The sequence below is a fragment of the Rattus norvegicus genome, chromosome 7 (assembly GCF_036323735.1).
Source record: "Rattus norvegicus strain BN/NHsdMcwi chromosome 7, GRCr8, whole genome shotgun sequence".
In the NCBI taxonomy this organism is placed as follows: Eukaryota; Metazoa; Chordata; class Mammalia; order Rodentia; family Muridae; genus Rattus; species Rattus norvegicus.
This window is the reverse complement of record NC_086025.1, coordinates 91,412,366-91,436,914: the sequence shown is the minus strand read 5'-3', so window position 1 is coordinate 91,436,914 and position 24,549 is coordinate 91,412,366. Positions and strand designations below refer to the sequence as shown.

At 47.3% G+C, this 24,549-nt stretch overlaps 1 protein-coding gene across 1 annotated transcript; it reads right to left on the bottom strand.

The window, feature by feature from the left end:
* Window positions 1–95: 95 nt before the first annotated feature.
* Window positions 96–24,549, bottom strand: Fam83a (family with sequence similarity 83, member A). Its single transcript, NM_001130576.1, has 4 exons — window positions 23,908–24,549; window positions 15,839–16,006; window positions 13,485–13,609; window positions 96–633 (listed from the first exon to the last, which is right to left on the bottom strand). The coding sequence occupies exons 1-4, from the start codon at window positions 24,385–24,387 to the stop codon at window positions 96–98; spliced, it is 1,311 nt and encodes a 436-aa protein (NP_001124048.1). The 5' UTR covers window positions 24,388–24,549.

The following is a 24,549-nucleotide window of genomic DNA, read 5'->3' as shown; positions in this document are numbered from 1 at the left end:
TAGCTCACAGGGAATCAGGCTCGATCATATTGGTCCTTAAGGTATGGCCTCTGAGCCAGAAAATTCAGCAGTGCTCAGTGAGGAGAAAGGCCCCTTCAAAAATGAGGTAAGGCCTGTAGAAAAGGCCTCCAGGGTTGAGTCACCCTGGGCACCAGGCCGAGCTCCTGCAGCTGCAGCCGGGTGGGCCTGTAGGCCATGAGGCTGCTGTAGGGAGCTGGTGCTCCCTTATGGGGTCTCATGGGGACCAAGAGATCCTGTGGGGCCACGGCTCTCCGGGTACTGTGATAGGGCTGCAGCCTTGGAACCACGGGTGGGATGGGGGCCAGGGGACTGCCCGGCCCTGAAGACGTGGATAGACTCCGGTTGTGGGTGTTGCTGCCAGTCGACAGGCTGCTGAAGGGGTTGGAGGAGGTGCGGTCACTGGCAGAGTCACTGCTGCCACTGAGGCGGCCATTGGGGGCTTCTGGGCCCTTGCTGGATTGGAGTGGGGCGACCAGCCTCGGGGACTTCAGACCCATCAGGGGCTTGGAGGAGGCGTAGAGGCGTCGAAATTCCTCATCAAACAGCTCCACCGCCTGGCCCGTGAACTTGGAGAGGATGTTCCTGTGCACGTGTCCACAGAGCCAAGAGAAGCTGGAGGGGGAGAGGAGACAGGGAAGGACCACAGGATCAGCCTTTGCACGACCCTCAGAGCCGCTCACCAGGGCTACTGTTCCTCTGCACAAGCAGGGACATTTCATCCCGGCAGAAGCCCTGATAACTGGTTTCATTAACCCTGCAAAGCTTTGGCTCCCCTTTGTAAATGGCAGCACTGCGACCAGGACATACTTGCAGAGGAGCCTTTCAGTGGACAGAGTAAATCTTAGGCTTCGAGGTTCCTCACTCTGACAATGCACCCGCCCATCCACTTTGTGCATGCATACACATAGGCAGACACACTCACAAACACTCACACGGACACATAGGCAGATAGACGGATACACACACATACACACAGAGAGACACAGGAAGGCAGACAGAAGGACACACAGACAAATAGGCAGACAGACAAAGACACACACACACCTCAAGGGTCAGAAAATGGCTAAGTGTGGACTGAGTCCTTTCTGCCTCTGCTCTCCTCAGAGGAGTCACCTGATGGGAGCCCGTGTTGGAGCGAGGGGTCTTCAGTGTCCCCACCTATAAGACGGGGTACCTGCCTCCTGCCAATAGTTACTGAGAACACCTCCCCAAACAGGCAGAAAGGTGGCTGAGGTTGGGTGGTCCTGCTGTGTTTCTGTGAAAATCTAAACTGTCCTTCAGGCTCAGAGCAGTGGCACTGGCCTTTTATCTCAGTGCTCTGGAAGTTGAGGCAGGAGGATCACGATGTCTTCCAAACCAGCCTGGGCTATACAATAAGATCCCACAAAATAAGTAAATAATAAAAATGAGTGAATGAATGAGTAAATAGTGCTCTTGAAGGAGGACTTAGCCCATTTTACTTGTTGAGCTATGCAAAATGGGGTACAGGGTGAGCGAGCCCAAGGGGACCTGAGTACCTATAGCTCCAATTTATGAAAGAAAGCCCCTCAAACGCTGAATGCCTTCAAGGACAGGTCCTGACATCCAATTTAAGATGTTAAGAGAAAACAATATACTTAAGGCATTTATGCCTTGTTGTTGTGATTCTCTTACTTTACCAACTATTTTCTTGGATGGAAAACACCCCTCAGAAGCTGGGGGCAAGAGGAGCTAGGGATCCTGGGCTACTTACACAAATGGGCCATCCCTAGGGTAGAGCAGTGCAGGGGGATGGCCAGAAAAAGCCAGCGTCCCCAAAGTGTGGGCAATGCCAGAGCTGATGAGAGAGGCCTCCAGCTTCCAGCCCTCTCTGCCTGCCTGCCTGCTTTGTAGTTCAGTCCTGGCCCCAGACCCCGGGTGCGGTTCCCTACACTGTGAGTCAGGACAGGCCCACACAGGCTGGGATAATCTGTGGAACAATTGGGGTGCTTTGTTTAAATCTCTCCTCCCACCCAAGAGCACCCACAGGCAGGAGAAGCGAGCTTCTGAGGCTGAGCTCAGGACCAGCCAGGAGGCAAGGAAGGAAGCGAACAGGCTTGGCTTAGACTGAGAAACCAATCTTGCAGTGTTGTTTGGAATCAGACACGTTCGAGACACATAGGTGTATAGCATGTTCCACAAAACAAGGACAATAACACCCTAGGAATTTCTGAGGCCAGTGGTTCTCAACCATCCTCATGCTGGAACCCTTTAATACAGTTCTTCATGTTGTGGTGACCTCCAACCCTTAAATTATTTTAATTGCTATCTCATACTGTAATTTTGCTACTGTTTAATGTAAATAACTGTTTTCCAATGGTCTTAGGTGACCCCTGTGAAAGGGTCATTTGACTTCCAAAGGGGTCATGACCCACAGGTTAAGAACTGTTCATTGTCTTGGGCCATTCATGATCCTTCATCTCCTGTGCACATGCTCTTGAGCGTGTATGTATGAGAGCATGTGTACACACACACACACACACACACACACACACACACACACACACAGTGCATCTGTGTATCACTCGACTTTGCTCATACTTCCCTCACTAAACCCAGGGGAAGAAGTGATGACTCCTGTTTGCTGGGATTGGGCCCTGAAGGCAGGCTTCATAATCTTTGTCTAGTAGCTACCCACTCTCCTTCCTGGTCTCTCTCTCCATGACCTATTTAATGCATGGATCTACTTGTTTTTCTGGCTTACATAATGTTATGAGCATGGCCTGAAATTAAAGCCAGCCTCCTTAAAAATCTTGTTTGTGAATCGTTATTGTTCACGTGTGCATGATCCATTTATGTGCATGGGCAGAGGCCTGCCACGGTGCCTATGTAGAGGTCAGAGGACTGACTTCAGGAGTAGGTTCTCTCCTTCCTGGTTGGTTTGGGGATAGAACTTGATGCATTAGGCTTGCACAAGTACCTTTACCCACTGAGCCATCTCACCAGCCTAGCCTCGTCCTAGGGTCCTGAATTAGGAAAAGTCAGTGTAATGTGTTCTGTGACTACAGCATGTGTGTTAGATACTCCTTCATTGCTAGGACCAAAACGTCCATTGGAGACAAACAAGATTTTAGCCTGTCATGGGGAAGGCACGGCAGTATTCGAGGCAGCTGGAACAAGTGGTGGAGCTGTTGATGCTGAAGGACGGAGGGGAGAGACCTGCGAAAGGCACACCTCATCCGGGCCCCACCCCCCAGGCTCCTCAGCCCTCCTACGGTGGGGAATCAGTCCGGAAACACAAGCCGTGGGGGAACATTTTAGATTCAAACCATACCACCAATCCCTGCCTTCCCACTTTATGGTTAGAAAGTACTTTACTCTTCTATTTAAGTAAATATTTTAATTTTAGTTTGTTAAAAACATATATGGAATCTTTTAGATTTTTCTTTGAATTTTACATTGCTACGATGTGTCCACATTATTGGTTTGTTTGTTTGGTTGGTTGGTTTTTGAGATAGGTTTCTCTTTGTAGCCCTGGCTGTAGACCAGGGTGACCTTGAACTCAGAGATCCACCTACCTCTGCCTCCCAAATGCTGGGATTAAAATGTATGGCACCACTGCCAGGCTTCATTGTTACTTCTTTTGTACTTTTTCTTGACTATATAATATTCCACTGGTCATGTCACTGATGAGGGAGTGCTGGCTTGTTCCGGTCACCAGCAGAACTACTTTAACATTCTCCTGTGTGCCTGCCACATACACGTGAACCAAAGTCTCTTGGATATATGCCCAGGAGCAGAACTGCTGGGTTATAAACCATAAATGTTCACCTCGAGGAGAAAACCCCAAAATTCCAAAGCTAAACAAAGGTGTTTTCGAGTTTTTCAGTGTTTGTTAAAAATCTTACTTATGTCGTCACAGGCCTATAAAATCCCAGCTCCTTGGGAGGCTGAGGAAGGAGGGTAGATTGTTCAAGGCCAGACTGGGCAATTTCGATTGTGTATCAAGACAAAAAGTCAAAAAGAGAAGCTGCAGCTCAGTGGTAGCATTTGCCTAGTATGCATGACACCCTGGGTTCAGTCCTCAGTACCCCAAACCAAAATAACCTCCCCTGGACTCTGACTCTGCACACCCTCCCCATGCTTGCGACCCCAACCAGTGTAGAGAGCAACATGCCTGGTTCACGTAGACTGCCTCTGACCCCACGTTTGCCATGCTTCTCACCCCGCCCTCTTCTCTCCGGCCCAAACAGGTTCCTTCCCCAGACTGCCCCTAAGAAAGTGCTCTTGGTGTGGTTCCAGCGGACACGTGCCCAGTGCTGACAGGCGCACACTGTCTTGGGGAACCTGCCCACACTTCCTGGCACTTCCCCCATAAGCCCCGCAGAAGGGATCATGTATATAGAAAGGAGCCTCGGCTCCTGAGATAATGATGCTCAAGTCATTAAACTAAGGTGCTCATAATGGCGGTTTTTACTTATTCACTACAACCCATCCTTGGGGAGGTCAGAGCACCCTGTATAGGAGACCTAGCTGTGTTGGGCTGGGAAACTGAACTTCCTGTTCGACAAACCCTGCCTGGAGTTGTAGTTAGCACAATACATGAGAATCCACACAATGCCAATTCGTTTTTGTTTTTGAGACGGGGTTTCACTCTGTAGCCAAGACTGCCCAGAACTCACAGCAATTCTCCTGCCTCAACACTCTGGATACTTGGATTACAGCCACCATTTCTAGCATTAATGCCATATAAAAAAAAAAAAAACAAAATGTGGGGGAGGGCATGGTGATGGTAGTTGTGGGATGTGTGTTAGTGTGTATCCTCGCATGCCTCAGCACATGTGTGGAGACCAGAGACCAACCCTCAGGGGTTCGTTCTTTCCTTCCACTGTGGGTTTCAGAAATGGAACTGAGGTCATTGGGCTTATGCTAGACGTGCCTTTACCTGCTGAGCCATCACACCAGCCCTAATACCAACGTCTTAAAGAGATGTTTTTGTGTCTCTATCCCATGCCAGCTGAGTATCTGCCCTTGTCATTTACTTGATCTGCCCGGCAACCTAATGGAGCACGGTTTCATTTTGCCTGGAAGAGGAAGCCGACAGAGGAGTGTTCTGGGCAGGAACATGCGCTAACAAGCTCAAGTTCTTATTCTTTTGAGGGAAGATGTGACATAAGATTATGCTGACCTAGTTTAGAAGCGAAAACAGAGCCAAATTGGAGATTAGATGGTGAAACGGTCCACAGCTGAGAAGTTAAAGATCCACAGCTTGTGTATCCTCTGATGCTGGAGGGCACGGCCCAGTTCTGCTCAGTTCTTTGGTTTCAATTCTCATAGCTGCTTCACAAGAACATTTGTCCGTTTTGTCTGTCTGTCTATACTGCATCTGTCTACCTATATGTCTATGCACGTCTATCTGTCTATCTATCTATCTATCTATCTATCTATCTATCTATCTATCTATCTTCTATCAATCATCTATCAATCAATCAATCAATCTATCTATCTATCTATCATCTATCATCCATCTTTCTATCTCCATTCATTACCTCAGCACATTTCCAAAGGACAATGTCCCTTGACCCTCTCTCTTCCTTGTGACAACTCTAGCCTTGAATAACTGGTGTTTAGAAGAGAGGACAGAAGAAATGGAGAGAAACCATAGACAGCCACTCAGAGGGAATAGCTTATGTAATTAATTTAACTGCAGTCTAAAAATTATGCAAGAGTGACTCCATATAGATGCAAAAACATGTTTAAATTAGATCCACCAAGAATAGCAACTTTAGTAAGCTTAAGACTAAAGAAAAGCAAGTGTGGCAGCAGGAGGAGGCCACTTAGTATTTCCAGCAATGACAGCATTACATTAAGTTTTGCTGTCTCTAGACTTGTTTGGTTAGAGTTTCAGGATGGCTGAAGCACTTGGTAGGGAAGTATTTTGGGTCAGTGGACTATGCTGCTTTGTGGGGACTCCTTCCTAGAGTGTCATTAATACACTGAAGACCCCTCTTTGTGTGACTTCTGAAATCCTTAACACTTAAGGGTTTAGAGTAGTAGACCAGCCCTTGTTACCCTGATATGAGAGACTGAAGTTCCTTCCTTCCAGGACACTCATGACATGATTCCTTATGACACCCCAGGGGTACCCTGGGATCAGACATCCTGACACCTCTTTGTAGCCCTAGTCATTTGGAGTCACCCAGAACAGTCAGAGAGAGCACCAACAGATTCTCCCTTCTAATAGAGCTGCTTCCAAGGCACTAGAACTTTTAACCCTTCTTAACTAAATCACCACTACAGCGAAAGGCATATCAGAACAACACACAAAATAACACATGCAATTACATAAATTCAGCTTGCCAATGATGGAGCTCAGAAAAGAAATGTAAAAAGAAAACGTCCCCCGGCGTTAAGTGACTCTTAGGAATTCAAAGGGCAGGTCAAGCCTTTGTCTAATGGATATGTGTCTGCAACTGAAGCAGTCAGCGCTTGCCAGATCCCTCCCCAGCCACTTACTCAAGCAGAGTTTATAGAATCAAAGTGGAAAATAGCTCAAATTAATACCCGACCATCCAAGGGTGACTTCCACACTGCTCCAAATATGCAATCTTTATGCCACAACAGCGGATAAAACATATGTAGAACCAAATGGCTTACAGAGGCCCAGGTGTGAAATCCTTACTCCACAATTTCCAAATGAAATGAAAGAGGGTCCTGAATGATAAGGGCTCCAAATGACCCTCGGTTCTCTCAAACCTCTTTACAAATGAGTGGCGACTGCACAGGAAGCACGAACGGTGAGAGTTTATGCACCACAAACCAGAGATTTTCCTTTCCAGATGAAAGAATGAGTTGATAAAAGAAGAGTCTTTTCCCTAACCAGTTTATCAGTGAGACGCATCTTTCTCTTCCTTGTCTGTCTCTGTGACTCTTTATCTCTCTGTCTGTCTTCGTCTGTGTCTGTGTCTCTGTGTCTGTGTCTCTGTGTCTCTCTCTCTGTCTCTCTCTCTGTCTCTGTCTCTCTGTTTCTCTCTCTGTCTCTCTGTCTCTCTCTCTGTCTCTCTCTGTCTCTCTCTGTCTGTCTGTCTGTCTGTCTCTCTCTCTCTCTCTCTCTCTATATATATATATATATATATATATATATATATATATATAGATATATAAAATGTATATGCAGCCAACACTGAACCAAGAGAGAGAAAATGTCGGGATCCCTCCAGCTGCTAGGAATTTCCCAGTACTCCAACTGCAAACTTGGCTGGCCAGCCTGGACTTCACACTCCAGCCCAGCTCCCCAGAAACTGTTAACAGTGTTTGGAATCTAAGATCTGCGCCTTGTGGTCACAGAAAACCGGGAGACAAGAATTAACAAAGGGAGGCGAATTCATTTACAGTTTTCGCTAGTGAGAGGAAAGTTTTTAGTTTCTTTCTGCCTCTTTTGTTAACAGTATTGGCGTCTTACAGAAGAGATAAAACAAGACTTAGGAAGCACAGAGAAGCCAAAGAAGGTCCCCACACCATTCTGCGGACAGTAGCAAGCCCTGACAGTCTGGCCTCCGCTTAGACTGGACTCACTGCGAGGGGATGAATATAATCTAAACTCAGTGTTCCCCAGGAACCTTGAGAAGCTGGTTTCTGTTTGTCAGGGAAAGCCATCACGTCCCTTGTCTCCTACAGCCTACAACCTCCAGCAATGAGCACCCACCCCAGATTAACTCAGACAAGCTCATAACAGATCGAAGTCCCCATGAGTTCCCAGGTTCTTCCGCCTTGCGACCCCACTTCCTGCGACTCTAACTCCCAGGCTGTTCCCTCCCTCACACACCCCTGCCTGGTCAGCTGCAACCGGTCTCCTTAAAAAGGCAAGGTTCTGACTGCCTTTCGTTGTTCTCCCTGCCCATGAAAGATAGCCCTGACAGTTTGATTTCCCAATAAACCTTTCTTTCTACCCACAGAGTGGTCTAGTTCAGGGGTTTCCCTGTGATTCAGCAGCGAGAGACAGGTAATCGGAACTTTCTGGAAAGTGAGAGCCTTCGCTGGTGCCCAAGCTTCAGCCTGGTCTCTGATCCAGCACGGGATCCCCTGGGGGAATACGCGGCTTTGGAAGCCATTTTCTTCACGGTCCTTGTAATACGTTAACTACTCCGTGGTCCTGTGGAAGGAAAGCACTGATGGGTTCTAACAGGCAAATCTCTCGGGTTAGAGCAACCGTCAGCTCGTCCAGCCGTTGGCTGTAATCGCCTCTTCTCTCTCCATAGAAGCAAAGGAAAATGCTGGAGAATGAGACTCCCAGATCTTATATTGTCAGAAGTTGGGGACTGGGAAAATCCCTGTAAATGGATATACGGTTGAGCAATCTGTGTTACCTCCATACAGGGGAATACTATTTAGCTGTAAAAGGAATAAAACTACTGATGCACATCATAGCTGGCATGAATCTCAAAAACGCTAAGTTAAGTAACAGGATCCAGTCATAAAATACCACGTGCATAACTCCGTGGATATAGTGCTTATGATAAGTAAACTCATCAGAAGACAGACTGGGGTCCTTAGGGTAGGGGAGAGGGGGATTGAGAGTGACTTTTTAAGAATTTCTTTTTGGGGGTGATGAAAACGTTTCATAACTAAACAGTGATGGTTGTACAGGGTTGTGAATGTGCTAACTGCCACTGAATTGAACATTTCAAAATGATTAATTTTAAGTTGTGTGAATTTTAATATAATAATAACAGGAATGGGGGAAAGGGGCTAACTAGGACAGAAGTCCTCACCCTGTGGGTCATGACCCCTTTGGGTTGGAATGTCAGATATCCTGCATATCAGATATTCACATCGTGATCTATAACAGCAGTAAAATTACAGCTATGAAGTAGTAGTAACAAATTTAAATCACCCCAACACGAGGTGGTGGTTATTAAAGGACCATACCATTAGGAAGGTTGAGAGCCACTGAGCCACAGACTCCTTCAGACATGCTCTTGTGTCAAGAGCAACTGTCAAAACCTAACAGTTTGAAGACGCTGGCTCTGTGGTTTGGATAGGGGTAGTGTCTGGCAAAGCCCATGCATTAAGGGCCTTGACTGAGAGCATAGGGCAGTGGTCAAATTTTAGGGGGCTGGATTTAATTAGGAACTGTGGGTTTTTTGGGAACAATTTTAAAAGGCACTGTGAGCAGCTGGAGAGACGGCACCGGCTGCTTTTCCAGAGGACCACGTAGTGGCTCAACCATCTTTAAACTCCACTTCAGGGGATCTGATGTCCTCCCAGGCTTCTGTGGGCACCAGGCACCCCATGGTGCACAGACATGCATACAAGCAAAAGACCCATATACACACGCTAAATAATAAAAAGCAGTGTGACCCCAACTTTCCACGATATATATATATATATATATATATATATATATATATATATATATTTTTTTTTTTTTTTTCGGTGTGAGCACTGGCTTCTATTCACAGTCCTACCACAAATGTGACTTCACCAGAGGCGGGGCTGGTCTTTCCAAACTGTAACCTAAAGAAAACTTTTCTCTCTATAAAGCCAGTGATATCGCCTCTGATATTTTGCTGTAAAAATATACAAATGATCTGGGAAAAGGATGTTTGTGTCAGAGCTCAGTGTTGGTCTCTCCAAAATCCACAAGTTAAACGATCCTTGTCCTTAATGAGATGCTATTTTGGGGTAGAGCTTTAGAGAGTGGACCCCTCATGAATGAGGTTAAGTGCCTGTCATGGTTTGAATCTGAAATGCCTTCCAGGGGCTTATCTGTTTGACCTTTGGTTCCCAGACCATGGCACATGTTTGGGAGGTTGTAGAACCTTTAGACAGTGGGGCCAAGCTAGGAAGTGGGTTGCTGGGATGGAGGCCATTAATTAGGAATTACAGCCCAACCTGCATCTAACCTGACCATCCTCTCCTCTTCCAGATCCACTGTGGAGATTAATATTGTATTAATATTGATAGAATCGAGAATCATATAGGAGACAAGCCTGTGCAAGCCTGTGAGGTATTAGCTAAGTTAGGCTAATTGAGATGGGAAGATCCACCTTAACTGTAGGTGGTAGAATTGTGGGCTGGGTCCTGTATTACAGATAAAGGAGAAAGCAAGCTGGGTACCAGCACTCATACTTCCCGTCTCCTGACTATGCACGCAGGTGCCTCAAGCCTCTGCAGCTGTCCCTTCCCCACCATGGGGGATGTATGTACCATGAGCCGGAATAAACCTTTGCTCACTTTAAACTTATTTGGTCCTAGCATCAAAAGGGTTGATGAATGTACCCACCAAGACAAAAAGGACTATGCTGTAAGTTTCTGGTGCCTTACATGAAACTCCAGTCACCATGCCTTCCCCACCATGATGAACTGTAGCCTCCCCATGTCCATGAGCCTAAACAAATCCTTTCCCACTCTGAAATTGCCTTGTCAAGCGTTACACACACAATAAAGAAAAGTAACTCTTGGGCTGGAGAGATGGCTTAGTGGTTAAGAGCACTGACTGCTCTTCCACAGGTCCTGAGTTCAATTCCCAGCAACCACATGGTGTCTCACAACCATCTGTAATGAGATCTGATGCCCTCTTCTGGTGTGTCTGAAGACAGCTACAGTGTACTTATATATAATAAATAAAGAAAAAGAAAAGTAATTCTTACAAAAGGGACAAACGTGCATCGCTTTTACTGAGGGGAGTGAGTACAGCTTTTCCTAGGAAAAATGCTAGAGGCATTTTATAGTATATATTGTTGTTGAGTTTCAAACCTGAGACTAAGGGCTGAGGTGTCTACTTAACATATCAAAGTGGACCTGTCCTTCAAGTCTTCCCAGCATCCCTCACTCCCTACCTGTTACAGGGTATGGCTGTCACTCCCTGTGCTCTCCCTGAACTCTCCAGCCCAGGGGCTGGGCTGCCCTTCCCCCAGAGGCTCTTCCCTCTATAATCCAGACATTTTGGATACCCACCCTTCTTTTATTTTTGGCACTTGGTTCTCTGATCTCCCCTTCCCACATAGCCCAACTCAATCTGGACATGTCCACTCAGGACTCTGCCGGATGTCCCTGACTGCCTATGTCATGTCACATATCTATAATAAAATTTCTTCTCCACCATACCTAGGAGCAGTCATGTCCTTTCCTTTCCTTTCCTTTTTATTTCTTTCTTAAAATTCAATTATAAACATGCATTTGTACTTCAATCTGTAGGAAGGGATCTACATGTGGCTTAGCACCCACATCCCGATACTCTGAGCTAACTTTCTATGTATCAAACATCAGGCCCAAGCTGAATGCAAAACTCAGTGGCCTTGATGAATGGGAGCCTTCCCTCCCACTATACAGAGAGAAATCCTAATGAGGAGAAACAGAACCTCAGGTACGCTGTACCTGACAGGGGCAGGCCACTGTACAGAGGGCTGGACCACCTGGCAGAGGGCTAGACTACCTGACAGAGGGCTGGACCACCCAACAGAGGACTGGACCATCTGACAGAGGGCTGGACCACCCAACAGAGGACTGGACCACCTGACAGAGGGCTGGACCATCCAACAGAGGGCTAGACTACCTGACAGAGGGCTGGACCACCCAACAGAGGGCTAGACTACCTGACAGAGGACTGGACCACCTGACAGAGGGCTGGACAACCCAACAGAGGGCTAGACCACCCAACAGAGGGGCAGACCACCTGACAGAGGGGCAGACCCCCGGACAGAGGGCTAGACCACCTGACAAAGAACTAATTTAGAATGATAGATTTTGTTCTTTTTCCCCTATAATCTGCTGGCTGAAGATGAGATAGGAGACATGTTTGGGATGGTAATCCACAGTCTCCTCAGTAAAGATTTATTTCTGACATTTTTGGTTTTGCCTAGATGCTAGGTACCAAAGGCTACTAATAAAAAGACAATAGTCTGAGAGCCCTTGTCAGACACTATATTGGTTACCAGTTTGACTCTGGACTTCCTAGCCTTCAAGACTGTGAGACATAAATTGATTTATTAATAAACTACCCAACTTGACAGTATTTTTGTTATAGCTCCACAAGTAGAGTGAGACATTATGCAGACACTAGTGATATCAATGTCATGAAAAGTAAGATGTACTAACATGCGTAAACAAGCCAAAGAAAGCTCATTTTCTACGTATTCTTCCACCATTTCCCTTTCTGCTCACTTATCCTTCCCTGAGTGAGGGTTCAGCAGGCCCCTCAGCGGTGGCCTCCCCCTGACTGCAAAATGGAATCTCTGATTCTTCAGCATCATTGAATTAAAGGGATAGCCAGATATTTAGTGTCCAAGTCTTGACGTGTTTTTAAAACTAATGGAACCCCTAAAGAAGACATGCAAAGGGTCCACAAGCACAGAGGGGGCAGACCACATTCTCAGCCCACAGGAAAACTCAAACCAAACAACAAAGAGAGAGTGTGTATGTCCAGGGTGACTGGAACAGAGGGACAACCAATAACAGGCATTGTCCAAGATCAGAGAAACTGGGGCCTTCAGACACTGGAGAAACACACGTGAGACAGCTACTTCACCACAGATCTCTATCAGTTCACCACAGATAGAAACCTCAAGTTAATACCCAGCATCTTTAGGAACACACTCAAGAGAATTAAAAATAACTCCACAAAAAAACCGGTACACCTGAATTACTCACAAAGTTGGAAAAGTGGGAACGACCCAAATTCACTGCATCCCCTGCAGAGTGGATAAACAAAATGTGGTATGCCCATACCGCGTGCCATTGAGACACTACGCTCAGGGAAAGAAGCCAGTCTCAGGAGACCACATCTATAGCTCTATTCACACAAACAGTCTACAGGAGGCTAACCCATTGAGACAGGAAGTAGATTTGTGGTTACCCAGTGAACCAGTTCTTAACTGGTTCTGGGTAAGTAGATCTGGGAGTGGCCGCCAGTAGGAATGGGGTTTCTTATGGTGACAATTGACAATTGACTATGTTGACGATTAAACAATGATGTAAATAAGCCAAGGGAACTGCGCATTAAGTAGGTAAACTGTGTGTGAATACATTTTGGTAAATCAGCTGTATTAAAACAATAAAAGTTTGGAAGGGAAAGGCTCAGTTAGTAAGCAGCCTACTATGAGGAACTTACTTAGCATCCCTTGCACCCCTGTGAAAAAGCCAGGCGTGGTCACATGTGTGGGTAAACCAACCCAGGGAGGGTGGAGGCAGAAAGATCCCTGGAACTCACTGGCCAGCTACTGCAACCATGACTGACTACTGGGTTCAGCGAGAGAGCCTGTCTCAAAAGCTAAGGCGGAGAGCCAGGAAGAAGACACAACAGCCTCTGACCTCCATAACATATTCCTCCAACTGTACACATGCATGTGTACTCACATATACAAAATAAAAAAGTTAAAAGCAAAGTGGGTCATGCCCACACACAACAAAACAAACCTACTGTCTTATAACTATCCCTAAGAGACCTGGGAGAGTAAAAATGAAGTCTATGTCCAATTTCAGTATCAGATGAAACCAGTACTCACCTGTATGATCCGGATAAGACAAACCTCCAGTCTGAGATGATGAACTTCTCTTGGATTTGGCCCGAAAATTTCCTGCCTGACTTGGCACAGTACACCTCCCCCTCCACACTCCTGATGGAGATGTTCTGTGGGAGGCAAAGTGAAGGCATCATTTACTAACTGCACATTTACTGATAAACGTGCGGGCTACGACTGAACATGTACCCCCAACTCTATGTTGAGACATAGTCTCCAGTGCAGTGGTTCTGGGAGGCTGGGCTTTGGGAGGTAATCAGCTCATGAGGGTGGGGTCTCATAAAGGGATTAGGGGGCCCTATGTTTTTTTGTTTTTTGTTTTTTTGTTTTTTGTTTTTTTGTTTTTTGATTCTTTTTTTTCGGAGCTGGGGACCGAACCCAGGGCCTTGCACTTCCTAGGTAAGCGCTCTACCACTGAGCTAAATCCCCAGCCCCTAGGGGGCCCTATGTAATAGAGCTCCCTCATTCTGTATGCCATGTGAAGTACCGTCATTTACACACAAGGCAGAGCAACTCACCAAACACTGACTTTGCAGATATTTTTATCTTTGATCTCTCTGTCTCCAGAACTGTGAGAAATCTCAGTTGTTTATAAGCCACCTGGTCTATGACAGTCTGCCACAGCAGCCCAAACACACAGAGACAATTTGCATAGGAAATTGGAAGGATGTTCACCAAGACTTTATCTAAGCTTGGAGAGATTTTGTATCATTTACATTTTTTGTTGGCTTAGTTTTTCAAGTTTTTTTCCATTGCTCTGGCAATAGATGGTAATGAGGGAAAAAAGTAGAATTCCAACAAAAATAAAGCAGCAAATAAAAGAAAGACAAGGATTTGATGGTCCAATAAGACCCTTGTCTAGGCCTCATGGGCCACAAAGGGTCTGCATTACAGAGAAGCAAGTCTGTAGGTAGCTTTAGTGACAGGAATTCTTTACTGTAAGCTGATCAGAGAGCTGGCCAAGTATAACAAGAGGAGATAGGGGTGTGAAGGCCCCATGGATTCTGGACCATTTAGAGAAAAGGTGTTCACAACCCCAATACCAACTCTGTTTATATCTTGGTCTCCTTGGCAGCATCTGGTGACCATGCCTCAGATGGCTCCCATGGAAGACAGTAGAAATGACAAATCAGGGATGTGTGGAGATTTACTTTAGTTTTATAGCCAAGGACTGTGGAATATGGCCAGGATCCTAGTACTGCCTGTCCATGGTCACCCAGCTCTGGGAAGGATACTCCGGTTCTTCCAGAAGCCCCTCCTAACATCTTGGTGGCAAGAGTATACATCCACTGCTCTGTAGGTGTGGCCCATGAAGGCAAGGCCTGCTCCAATGCTCTCAGTCTATTATAATGACCCTTTGTGGAGAAATAGAGACCCAGAGAATTCTAGGCAGACCTCGAGGGACTGGCTGTAGACAGGGGCATCAGGAGGGACTCCTGAACCTATCTGCCTCCCATCAGTGTGGAAGGGATGGCTTTTTTGGAAGCTGATGATGGGTCTGAGCTGGAGGGGAGATGTCAGAGGAACCCAGGGTCACACATCAGCTGTTCAGCTAGACCCAAGCATGAATGAAACTCTTGACCTCAACTCAATGCTCTCAAGTTTGTGTGACTAATTAAATTCCCATGTCTGTGCTTCTTTTCTTCCCACCAGAAGAGGGAAATGTGTGTGCTTGAGTACACATGTTCAGGGAGGATCCAGTTAAAACTAAGAGCACCAACTTCTTAGGGTCAGGGTGCTCAAAACACATCTTTCTCTCTTTTTGCTTTGTTTTTGTTTTTTAAAGACGAGGTCTCAGTATTTGCTCTGGCCGTCCTGGACCTCACTGTGTAGACCAGGCTGGACTTGAAGTCACAGAGATGTGCTTGCCTCTGCCTCCCAAGTGGTGGGATAAAAAGCAGGTACCACCACCATCCTGCCCTCAAAGCACACGTTACTGCTCCATTGAGTAGCTCTGTGACGTCAGGTCTATCAACTTTGTTCCCAAAAGTGATCAAAGGAAAGGAAGAGGTAGCCTGCTTATTGGCAGCACTCTAAAACTTCAGAGGCCTATACATCCATTCATCAAGGTCAAAGGATTATGGGTGGAAATAGTGGAAATCTCCTCCGGGTCAGAGTCTAACAATAACCTTCAGGATTCTCTCTCCCTCTTTCTTCATCACTACTGTTTCATAAGCCATGGACTCTGTATAGCATAGCATAAGGTGGAAGAGGGCTGGTTGGCCTATATGGGAATTTGAGCAAGAGGTGACTTCTTTGAGATATTGAGTTAGGGCATAGCTACCACTGTCCTATCTGATGGATACAGAACACCCTTAGAGCTGTCACCGAACTCCTACCTTGAGATGAATATCAGAGATCTGGATTTTGTCACACATCTCCTGGAAGAGCTTCACACCTCCCTGATCCAGAAGCACACAGACAAATACCCCACGCTTGTTGGCTGCCTCTAGAATGTCACAAAAGATCTCCACATCCGTGAACACATCCATCAGGATGGCCAGGACCTGGGTCAGGAGAGAGGACTCCGTTACCAAAGAAGTCAGAGCAGCTCGACCAGATTGCAGCTGAAACTTCTAAATGGCTGAGCTGGAGGGAGGGGATTGGGTAGGATAGAGGAGGGTCTGAGAGGGCAGGGTTAGAGGAAGGGGAAGGAAGAGACAAAGGGGAGGGCCTGCTCCTGTCTTGGCCCCACTGTACCAGACTAGGCATGTCTTTGCCTCTGTGGCGAGTTGGAGTGAGAAGTGCAAAAAAGCAAAACAAACAGGCAGCTTAGCAGGCTCAGAGGAGAGAAAGAAAACGGAATGGTGTCCCTGGGCATTTGGAGGTAGAAGGCACATGAGACTAGTTTTTTTGTTTTTTCTTTTTCTTTTTCTTTTTTTCGGAGCTGGGGACCGAACCCAGGGCCTTGTGCTTGCTAGGCAAGCGCTCTGCCACTGAGCTAAATCCCCAACCCCGAGACTAGTTTTTTGAGTGTTCTTAATCTTTTAAATTTTATTTGTTTCTCTCTCTCTCTCTCTCTCTCTCTCTCTCTCTCTCTCTCACACACACACACACACACACACACACACACACACACAGAGAGAGAGAGAGAGAGAGAGAGAGAGAGAGAGAGAGAGAGAGAGAGAGAGAGCACAGAGACAGGTAGCTTGTGCCTTTGTGTGAATGTAGAGGTCAGAGGGCAATGTGTGGAGCTGGTTCTCTCCTGCCACTCTGTGGCTCTCAGGGATTGAACTCAAATTCTCAGGTTTGGTGGCTGAGCCATCACACTGTCCCCTAATGCCTCCCCACCCTGGCCCTGGAGTCCTCATACACAACAACAACCATGTAGAAGAACCATGTTCACATTAGATGAACGAGTTGCCCCAGTAGGATGGCAGAGTCTTGGTGTCCTAGCAGCCTCTGTGTCGGCAGTCTCCTCAGCACTTGGCTGAGGTACCCTACAAAGAGGAGGCGTGAGGAGGAGTGCGGGCCCACCCAATCTCCATGCCTTCTTTTTCTGTCAACAGCACTCCAATTAGATTTGAATGGATCCTCAGCAGGAGACCAAGGCCAGAGCAATGGGAGCACTGCATCCCTCCCTGGCCTCAGAGACTGGTCCAGAGATGGTTACAGCATCCATCTTGTTCTAATGAGGACTGCTCCAGGTCATTTGTTGGAACTCTTGAGAAAAGGAGACATGTTTGTTTGTCCATTGGTACTCCACCTAGTTGTTTAGTTAGTAGTTGATGAGCTACAGATCCAGTGTGCTGCTCCTTGTGGAAAGCATGCACAAAGGTTAAGCCACCCTGGAGAAAGCAGGACCAGGCGGTGGGCGTGGATCCTCAGCAGCCGTACCTGAACGCCTGGGTTCAGCTGTACCTGAAGCCCCCTGAGTGCTGGGATTACAGGGCTCCACCCCTGTGCCAAGCTACTTCTGACCTTCCCACAAAGGATGTCAACAAATCTCTTTCAGTTTGCTTGGATTTATTGATTCCCCTTCCGAATACCTAAGTTGTGGTATATTGACAATTCCATTATCAGGAAGCCATTTTAAAAGATCATTATGATGATTGTGTTAAAATTGCAAGACCTGGTGGCATGCAACAAATGTGTGTTAGTAACAAGTGAAATGAAAAGAAAAAAAGGGTGGGGGGCGCTGGAGACATGGCTCAGTGGTTAAGAGCACTGACTGCTCTTCCAGAGGTCCTGAGTTCAATTCCCAGCAACCACATGGTAGCTCACAACCATCTGTAATGGGATCCGATGCCCTCTTCTGGTGTGTCTGAAGACAGCTAATGTGCACTCAAATTAATAATAATAATAATAATAATAATAATAATAATAATAATAACAATAATAAAACCATTTTAAAAAAGAAAAGAAAAAAAAAGCAAAATAACCCAAATGTCATCTCCCTTGTAACCGCCACAGATAGTAGTCATGACAGGAGGGGCGGTAGAGTTTCTTCTTCAGCATTAGATGTTGCTGTTTGCCAGTGAAAAGTCCCTCACAGGCTCAGAAGCTTGGACACCTGATCACCACCAGATGGTGGGGAGTTTGGGGGAGGTTGTAGAACTTTTGAGACTCTTTTCTCTCAGCACAGATATAGCAACATTGTTTCATTGTCTTAGGAATAATAAGTCCATGTGCGAGCATGGGCACTTTGTTTCATTTTGCTGTGGGAGCGTGGGCACTTTGTTTCATTTTGCTTTGAGTCTCACTGTGCAGCCAAAGCAAGCATTGACTTGCAGTCTTTCCACTTCAGCCTCCAAGTGCTGGGATTACAAGCCTGTGTCAGTATGCCCTGTGACAATGTCTTTTTGCTCTGTTTGTTTTGAAAGCGCTAACAACTGGGAGGTAGCAAGGGAAGAGAACACCTCATCTCATGGGTGGGCCAAGGAGGTGCTTGGGCCCTGTGTAGGTTGACTACTTTGCTGATGGGGATATCTGTGCAAGGGAGGGGACGATGGAGAAGTTACTCTTGAGCAATCAGGGCCCATACTCCATTAGAACTATGATTGGTTGTCACACAGCCGAAAGTGTGTAAACTAAATTTATAAACACTCAAATGTCCAGGGTCTTTTTTCTCTGTTGTGAGATAGTACTTCCCTTCCAAGGCCTAGACAGAAGACACCATGCCCTTTCCAGAGTAGCAGAGCTGTTTCTCTGAGATAGTATTGGTGACAGGTTTATAAAAATAAAACATTTTGGGGTTGGGGATTTAGCTCAGTGGTAGAGCGCTTGCCTAGGAAGCGCAAGGCCCTGGGTTCGATCCCCAGCTCCGAAAAAAAAGAACAAAAAAATAAATAAATAAAACATTTTGATTTATAGGTTATAGATGCTTGCTGAGATTGGTACACAACATTTGGGTCTATTTCATTTGCTTCTTGTTGGGATGGGCTTCCAGCTGGGTTAATCTAAGGCCAGTAATTGCCTTGAGTTACTCTTCTTAAGCTCCCTTCGTGGTGGCTGGGGTGGGGAGGTGTCATTTTAAAGAGTGTAGTGTGGGGGTTGGGGATTTAGCTCAGTGGTAAAGCGCTTGCCTAGCAAGCACAAGGCCCTGGGTTCAGTCCCCAGCTCTGAAAAAAAGAAAAAAGAAAAAAAAAAGAGTGTAGTGTGGTAATCTTAAAGAGTAGAGACTGCAATTCCTCCCACCAAAAATATATGGTCATAGCCTAAACTGTAAAGGAGACTTCATTTGGGAAAAAGTCTTTGAAGATGGAATTAAGTGAGAGACCTGAAGGTGAATTCTTCCCAGATTACTCAGTGGGCCCTGGATCCAATGACAAGGGGTAACAGAGAAAGTGGATTTCCATGGTGCAAGACCAGAATCTCAGCCGAGGTAGGAAGATCATGGGTTCTGGAACAGCCTGGGATGCATACACCCTGCACCAAAACAAAAGACAGCAGAGGGGAGAAGCAAGGAGAAGAGGGAGAGACCATATAGAGACAGAGAGAGAGATTAGAGTTGGGTAGCCAAGAGGCCTGAGCCTCCAGAGGCTGGGAGATGGCAACAAGGATTCTTTCCTGGAGTTTGGAGACAGTAAGGCCCAGCAAGTACCACCATGCCATCTTTTTGGCTTCCAGAACTGTCTGAGAATACATTCCTTTTTTTTTTTTTTTTTTTTTTTTTTTTTTTCGGAGCTGGGGACCGAACCCAGGGCCTTGCGCTTCCTAGGTAAGCGCTCTACCACTGAGCTAAATCCCCAGCCCATGAGAATACATTCCTGTTGTTCTAAGCCACCAAACAGTAACAACAGCAAAGGTTCAATGAACACCTACTGTCAGCCCAGGTTTGTCTCACGTGACTTCCTCAACATCAGTCCCCAGTTTCCCAGGGTGAAGCTGGGGGTGCAGACAGATTTCCACACCCACAGGACGGGGATGTGGTCAGAGCTACCTACGCCCCAACCAGGAAACCCATGCCCTCAACATTCTGCTCCACACCCACAAGGACTCTTGATTGTCTTTTTTGTCTGTCTGTCTGTCTGTGTACAACAGTGACAACCCAAGGGAAGAAGGGTAAAGAAGGAATATTCTAGAATTAAAAACATTTCAGTTCTGTTTCCCTACTGGCCCTGAATTTGACTAGTAAACTTCACACACACACACACACACACACACACACACACACACACAGCATCCTGTTGCACTCTTAACAATTATCAATGATCATCAAGAATTTTTGTGTATGGATAGTATACCTACTGAGATGAGAAACTAAATCTGAAAAAAAATGGCTTTTTGCTATTTTAAATTATTAGTAATCAATCCCATTATAAAATAAATACCATAAAACAATAGGTTCCAGGAAATAACTATTTTCAAAAGCTGTAGTAGGTAGCATGACCTTGTTCCTCATGTGTTGTATGTTTGTGTACTGTGCTGGGGACAAAACCCAGGACCTCCCACATTCTAAGCAGCCCCCAAACCTGACGCTTTACATTTTTGCTAATCTACGTTTGCCTGCACAGAGCACAGCAGTTTCTCTTATCTTCCACATCAGTCGAGGCATCACACTGTGAATGGAAGCATAGAAAACAATCTTTGAACCAGGGTTAGGGGACTAAGACGTAGTTCCAATGATAGACCGCCTAGTATGCAGGGAGCCCCATGTTCAATTCCTGGCAGTGCCTAAACTGGGTGTGGTGGTGCATGTCTGTAATCCCAGCACTTGAGAGGCAGAGGCAGGATGATCAGGAACTACATGAGATCCTACATCAGGGGGAACAAAGAGAATGTCTTCTTCCCATGCAGATAAGTGCTCAGAAAAAGCAGAGCCTCACAGAATCACTAGGAAGTCTCCGGGACCCTCAGGGTCTTGTGACCCAGTTGGGGAAATGCTAGTCTTACTCTTACATCCAATGTAAAGGCACACACAGTCGCTGGCCTTACAGCCTCTATCCTTGACCTTGTGATGCCTTGGGGTCCCAATGGATCTCCCCACCTCCAGGATACATGCCCTCCTCTGACCAACCTGACCTTTGCACTTGGCTTCTCTCGACCTGGAATTCTCCTTTCCTTCTCTACCTGGAAAATACTTACTCAGCCTCTGACTGTCAACTGAGAGGCAGCAGCCAGCCTTAGTCACAGTCTTCTAGGTACTGAGCTTTGCCCCACCTGAAGCTTGACCCACACAGCAGCACATTCCAATCCCTCCTATAGAGGGAGGCAGCAGACAGAGGCTTCCCCAAGGCAGGGGGAGCTCCATTTTGCTTTGCTATCCTGGGCTGGGTGGAGTGAGGGAATTCAGCTTGAAGGGAAGGAGGGTGGATCCTGCTTCTTAGGGTGGGGAACACTCTAGAGAGGACTTGCCAAGCTGCTCCTGAGCCTGCCTCCCTTTCCTTTCAGGGTCTGCCCTTATAGAAGATGGGGGAGCTCTAGCTTTCCCCCTTCTTATCACCTACCTCCACGACAGATGTGACTGGATCCATCTCTGCCATCATCTCTGTGGGGACAACCTTTTTGTCTATGTCTCTGCCTGCCTGCTTGTCTCTCTGTCTCTGTCTGTCTGTCTGTCTGTCTGTCTGTCTGTCTGTCTGTCTGTCTCTCTCTCTCTCTCTCTCTCTCTCTCGTGTGTGTGTGTGTGTGTGTGTGTGTGTGTGTGTGTGTGTGTGTGTGTGTTATTGGCAGCATGTGCTCTCATACGAACTTTGCGTGTCTGAAGGATATAGCAAAGTCAGCCTGTAGGTATCTGGTAGGCAATAAAAATGGATGAAGCTTCAGTCGGCTCAGGCCAACAGGGAGATTTAGGGGATTGTGGCAGAGGTGGCCTAGCCAAAGAGGTCACCATAACTTGCTACAAAGGACCCAGGTCTTCCTACCTGCTAAATGGAACCAGAAGTCCACACTTTTAGGTGACACCTTCTGATGTTCCAGTGTCCTAAAATCCATACCATGCTATGTCCTACAAAGAACCTCAGTAGGACTTGGGTGGGGATACCCTGCCAAGGGGGGAGAAGGAAGAAGGGAGACCAGACAGGGAGCTGGGCTTCCCAGCTAACCTTAGCTACTTCCCAGGGTGTTGCACTGGTCCTGGAGTCCGGGCTCTGGCTGAGGATTCCCAGGGCACCGGCCCCACCCTCAAGAGAGCAGCACTAGTACACTTAGCAGTACCCCAAAAGGAATCTCAGCTCGGCATGGCACTTGCCTGAGGTGTCACAGGTTAGCCCTCCTGACGGCCTGCCTGGGCCCTTCTGTCAAGGCGTGATTTCATCATGTCATGAAATAGTTCCCGAGCAGACCTGCCACACAGTGGCTCCACCCAATGAGCCACCATTTCTATTAAATTTTCTATTTCTATTTAAATTTTCAGAACTCTGATTCTTTACAACCCTTCAGGTCCCCAGCCTTGGTGGCTTTCCCCAGAACTTTAAAATTGAGCCCAATATGGATGTCTCCTGAGAGGCTCTGCCGGAGCCTTACAGATACAGATGAGGATGCTTACTGCTAACCATCAGACAGAGCATGGGGACCCCAATGGAGGAGTTAAAGGACTGAAGGAGCTGAAGAGGTTTGCAACCCCACAGGAAGAATAATAGTACCAACCAACCAGACCCCCCAGAGCTCCCAGGGACTAAACCACCAACCAATGAGTACACATGGAGGGTACCCATGGCTCCAGTCACATATGTAGCAGAGAACGGCATTGTCTGGCATCAAATGGAGGAGAAGCCCTTGGTCCTGTGAAGGCTCTTTTCCCCAGTGTAGGGGAATGCCAGGGTGTTGAGGTAGGAGTGGGTGGGTGGAAGGAGGAGCATCCTCATAAAAGAAGGGGGAGGGAGAATGGGAGAGGAGGGGGATTGGGAAAGGGGATAACCTTTGAAATGTAAATACGTAAACTATCCAATAAAAAAAAAGGCATACAATGTTGGGACCCTGGGAGGGGATCCAGTCATGACCCCAGGACCATGATAGCTAGGAGTGAGCACAAACATTAATGTGTGCTTTATGAAACAGACAGACAGATGGACAGACAGACAGACACACACACACAGAGAGAGAAAGAGAGAGAGAGAGAGAGAGAGAGAGAGAGAGAGAGAGAGAGAGAGATCTTTATTGACCCCCCCACCCCCCATACTGGGGATTGAACTCTTCTATGCTAAACAAACCCTCTACCACAGAGCCACACCCCCAACCCTGAATGACAGATTTCTCTCCTCCTTGGCGTTCACTCTCTCCCTTGCCCCTCTGCAGTTTCAGGAAGGAGGGGTAGGTAGGCTCAACTCTGTGCACCAGGGAAAGAAGAGATAGCAGAGAGTGACCCTGTCTACCCAGCCCCCAGTTGACACTGGCAACCACAGCAGACCCGTGTACTCCTGACCCATCTGCCTCGATGGGATGTCTGAAGTCCTGTCATCTGGGCCCACGTCCTGAAGGACTTTGCATGGGCACTCCCGGGAGAGGGGGGACTTTCTCTGAATCCCTCCTTACCTCGTTTTCTGCTTAGATAGAGCTGCCTGATACAGGGGTTACGGGGTCACCTGTGGGCAGCTGTATCTAAATAGAGGTCGAAGGACAAAGGGACAAGGATATATCCCAATGAAGTCCCCCACACCCCTTCATTTGGAAGCACAAAAGAAAGGGTAGCATGAATCCAAGTAAAAAAAAGCAGGGGTGGTGGAGGGACCAGGCAGAGTCTACAAAGTTGTGAAGCCAGAGGCCAGAGCCTCAAATCTGCAGGGGACTCGGGGTTGAGTAGCAAGCAGTAGGAAAGGGGTTGGGGAGCACTGGAAGGGGTTTATTCTTCCCACAGGAGAGCCTAGAGTGCCAGGGATAGGTGTTAGTGGCTTAGGACCCAGGTTGTTACAGGGATCAGGGGGTCTGTGCTCCAGGGCAAGCCTATGAGAACAGGATGCAGTACTGCCCCTAGCCCTGTTCAACCAGCCCCGCTCCATCCAGCAAGACGCCAGCTCTGCGTGGGTACCTGGCTGGCCCGGGAGATGCAGCGGCGGACCAAGTCTCTGATGTTGTTGTGTTTGTCCATCTGGAAGTAGACAGTGGCGGTGGACTTTTCCTTCATGTAGGGCTTCTCAGCCAAGGTCCAGGTGTGTAGCAGAGCAGGTTCACTGCCTTCCGAAGCCACAGGGAAGTAGGTACCTGATTGTAAAGAGCAGGAGTCCAGTCCTCTGGGTCCTGACTCGGTCCCTCCTGCAAGATCTGGGGCACCGGGGGGCTCCTTGGCCTGATCCTGAATGTACTGGGCCTCTGCCGAGGACAGGAAGTCTACCTCTCCTTCCTGGCTGAGAGCGCGCCAATAAGCCTCTGGACCCCCATCCAAGAGGGCATCTGTGGCCAGCCGGGCGCTCTCATTATCACTAAAATCAGCTCTGGCTGGCCGGATCCACTGGTTCTTGACATCTTCCAGACGTTTCCGGATCTTGCCCACATGCCTTGACCGGCTCATGCTGCCGCGTCTCTCAGTCGTGGAGGGGTGGCCAATCCTGGAGCTCTTCCAGATGTAGGGAGAATGCAGACAATGCCAGGGAGGAATCGGGCTCCCAGTATTCCTAGGAAGACGCTATGGGCTTCCCATACTGGCTTGCAGAGTCCTGTCTTCCCCTCTTGC

Coding starts and splice junctions, on each gene's coding strand:
- Fam83a (NM_001130576.1), bottom strand. CDS start 24,387: ATGAGCCGGTCAAGGCATGTGGGCAAGATCCGGAAACGTCTGGAAGAT. Junction 16,007..23,907: donor GCATCTCCCGGGCCAGCCAG/GTACCCACGCAG, acceptor CTCCTGACCCAG/GTCCTGGCCATCCTGATGGA. Junction 13,610..15,838: donor TCTCTGATATTCATCTCAAG/GTAGGAGTTCGG, acceptor TGCCTCCCACAG/AACATCTCCATCAGGAGTGT.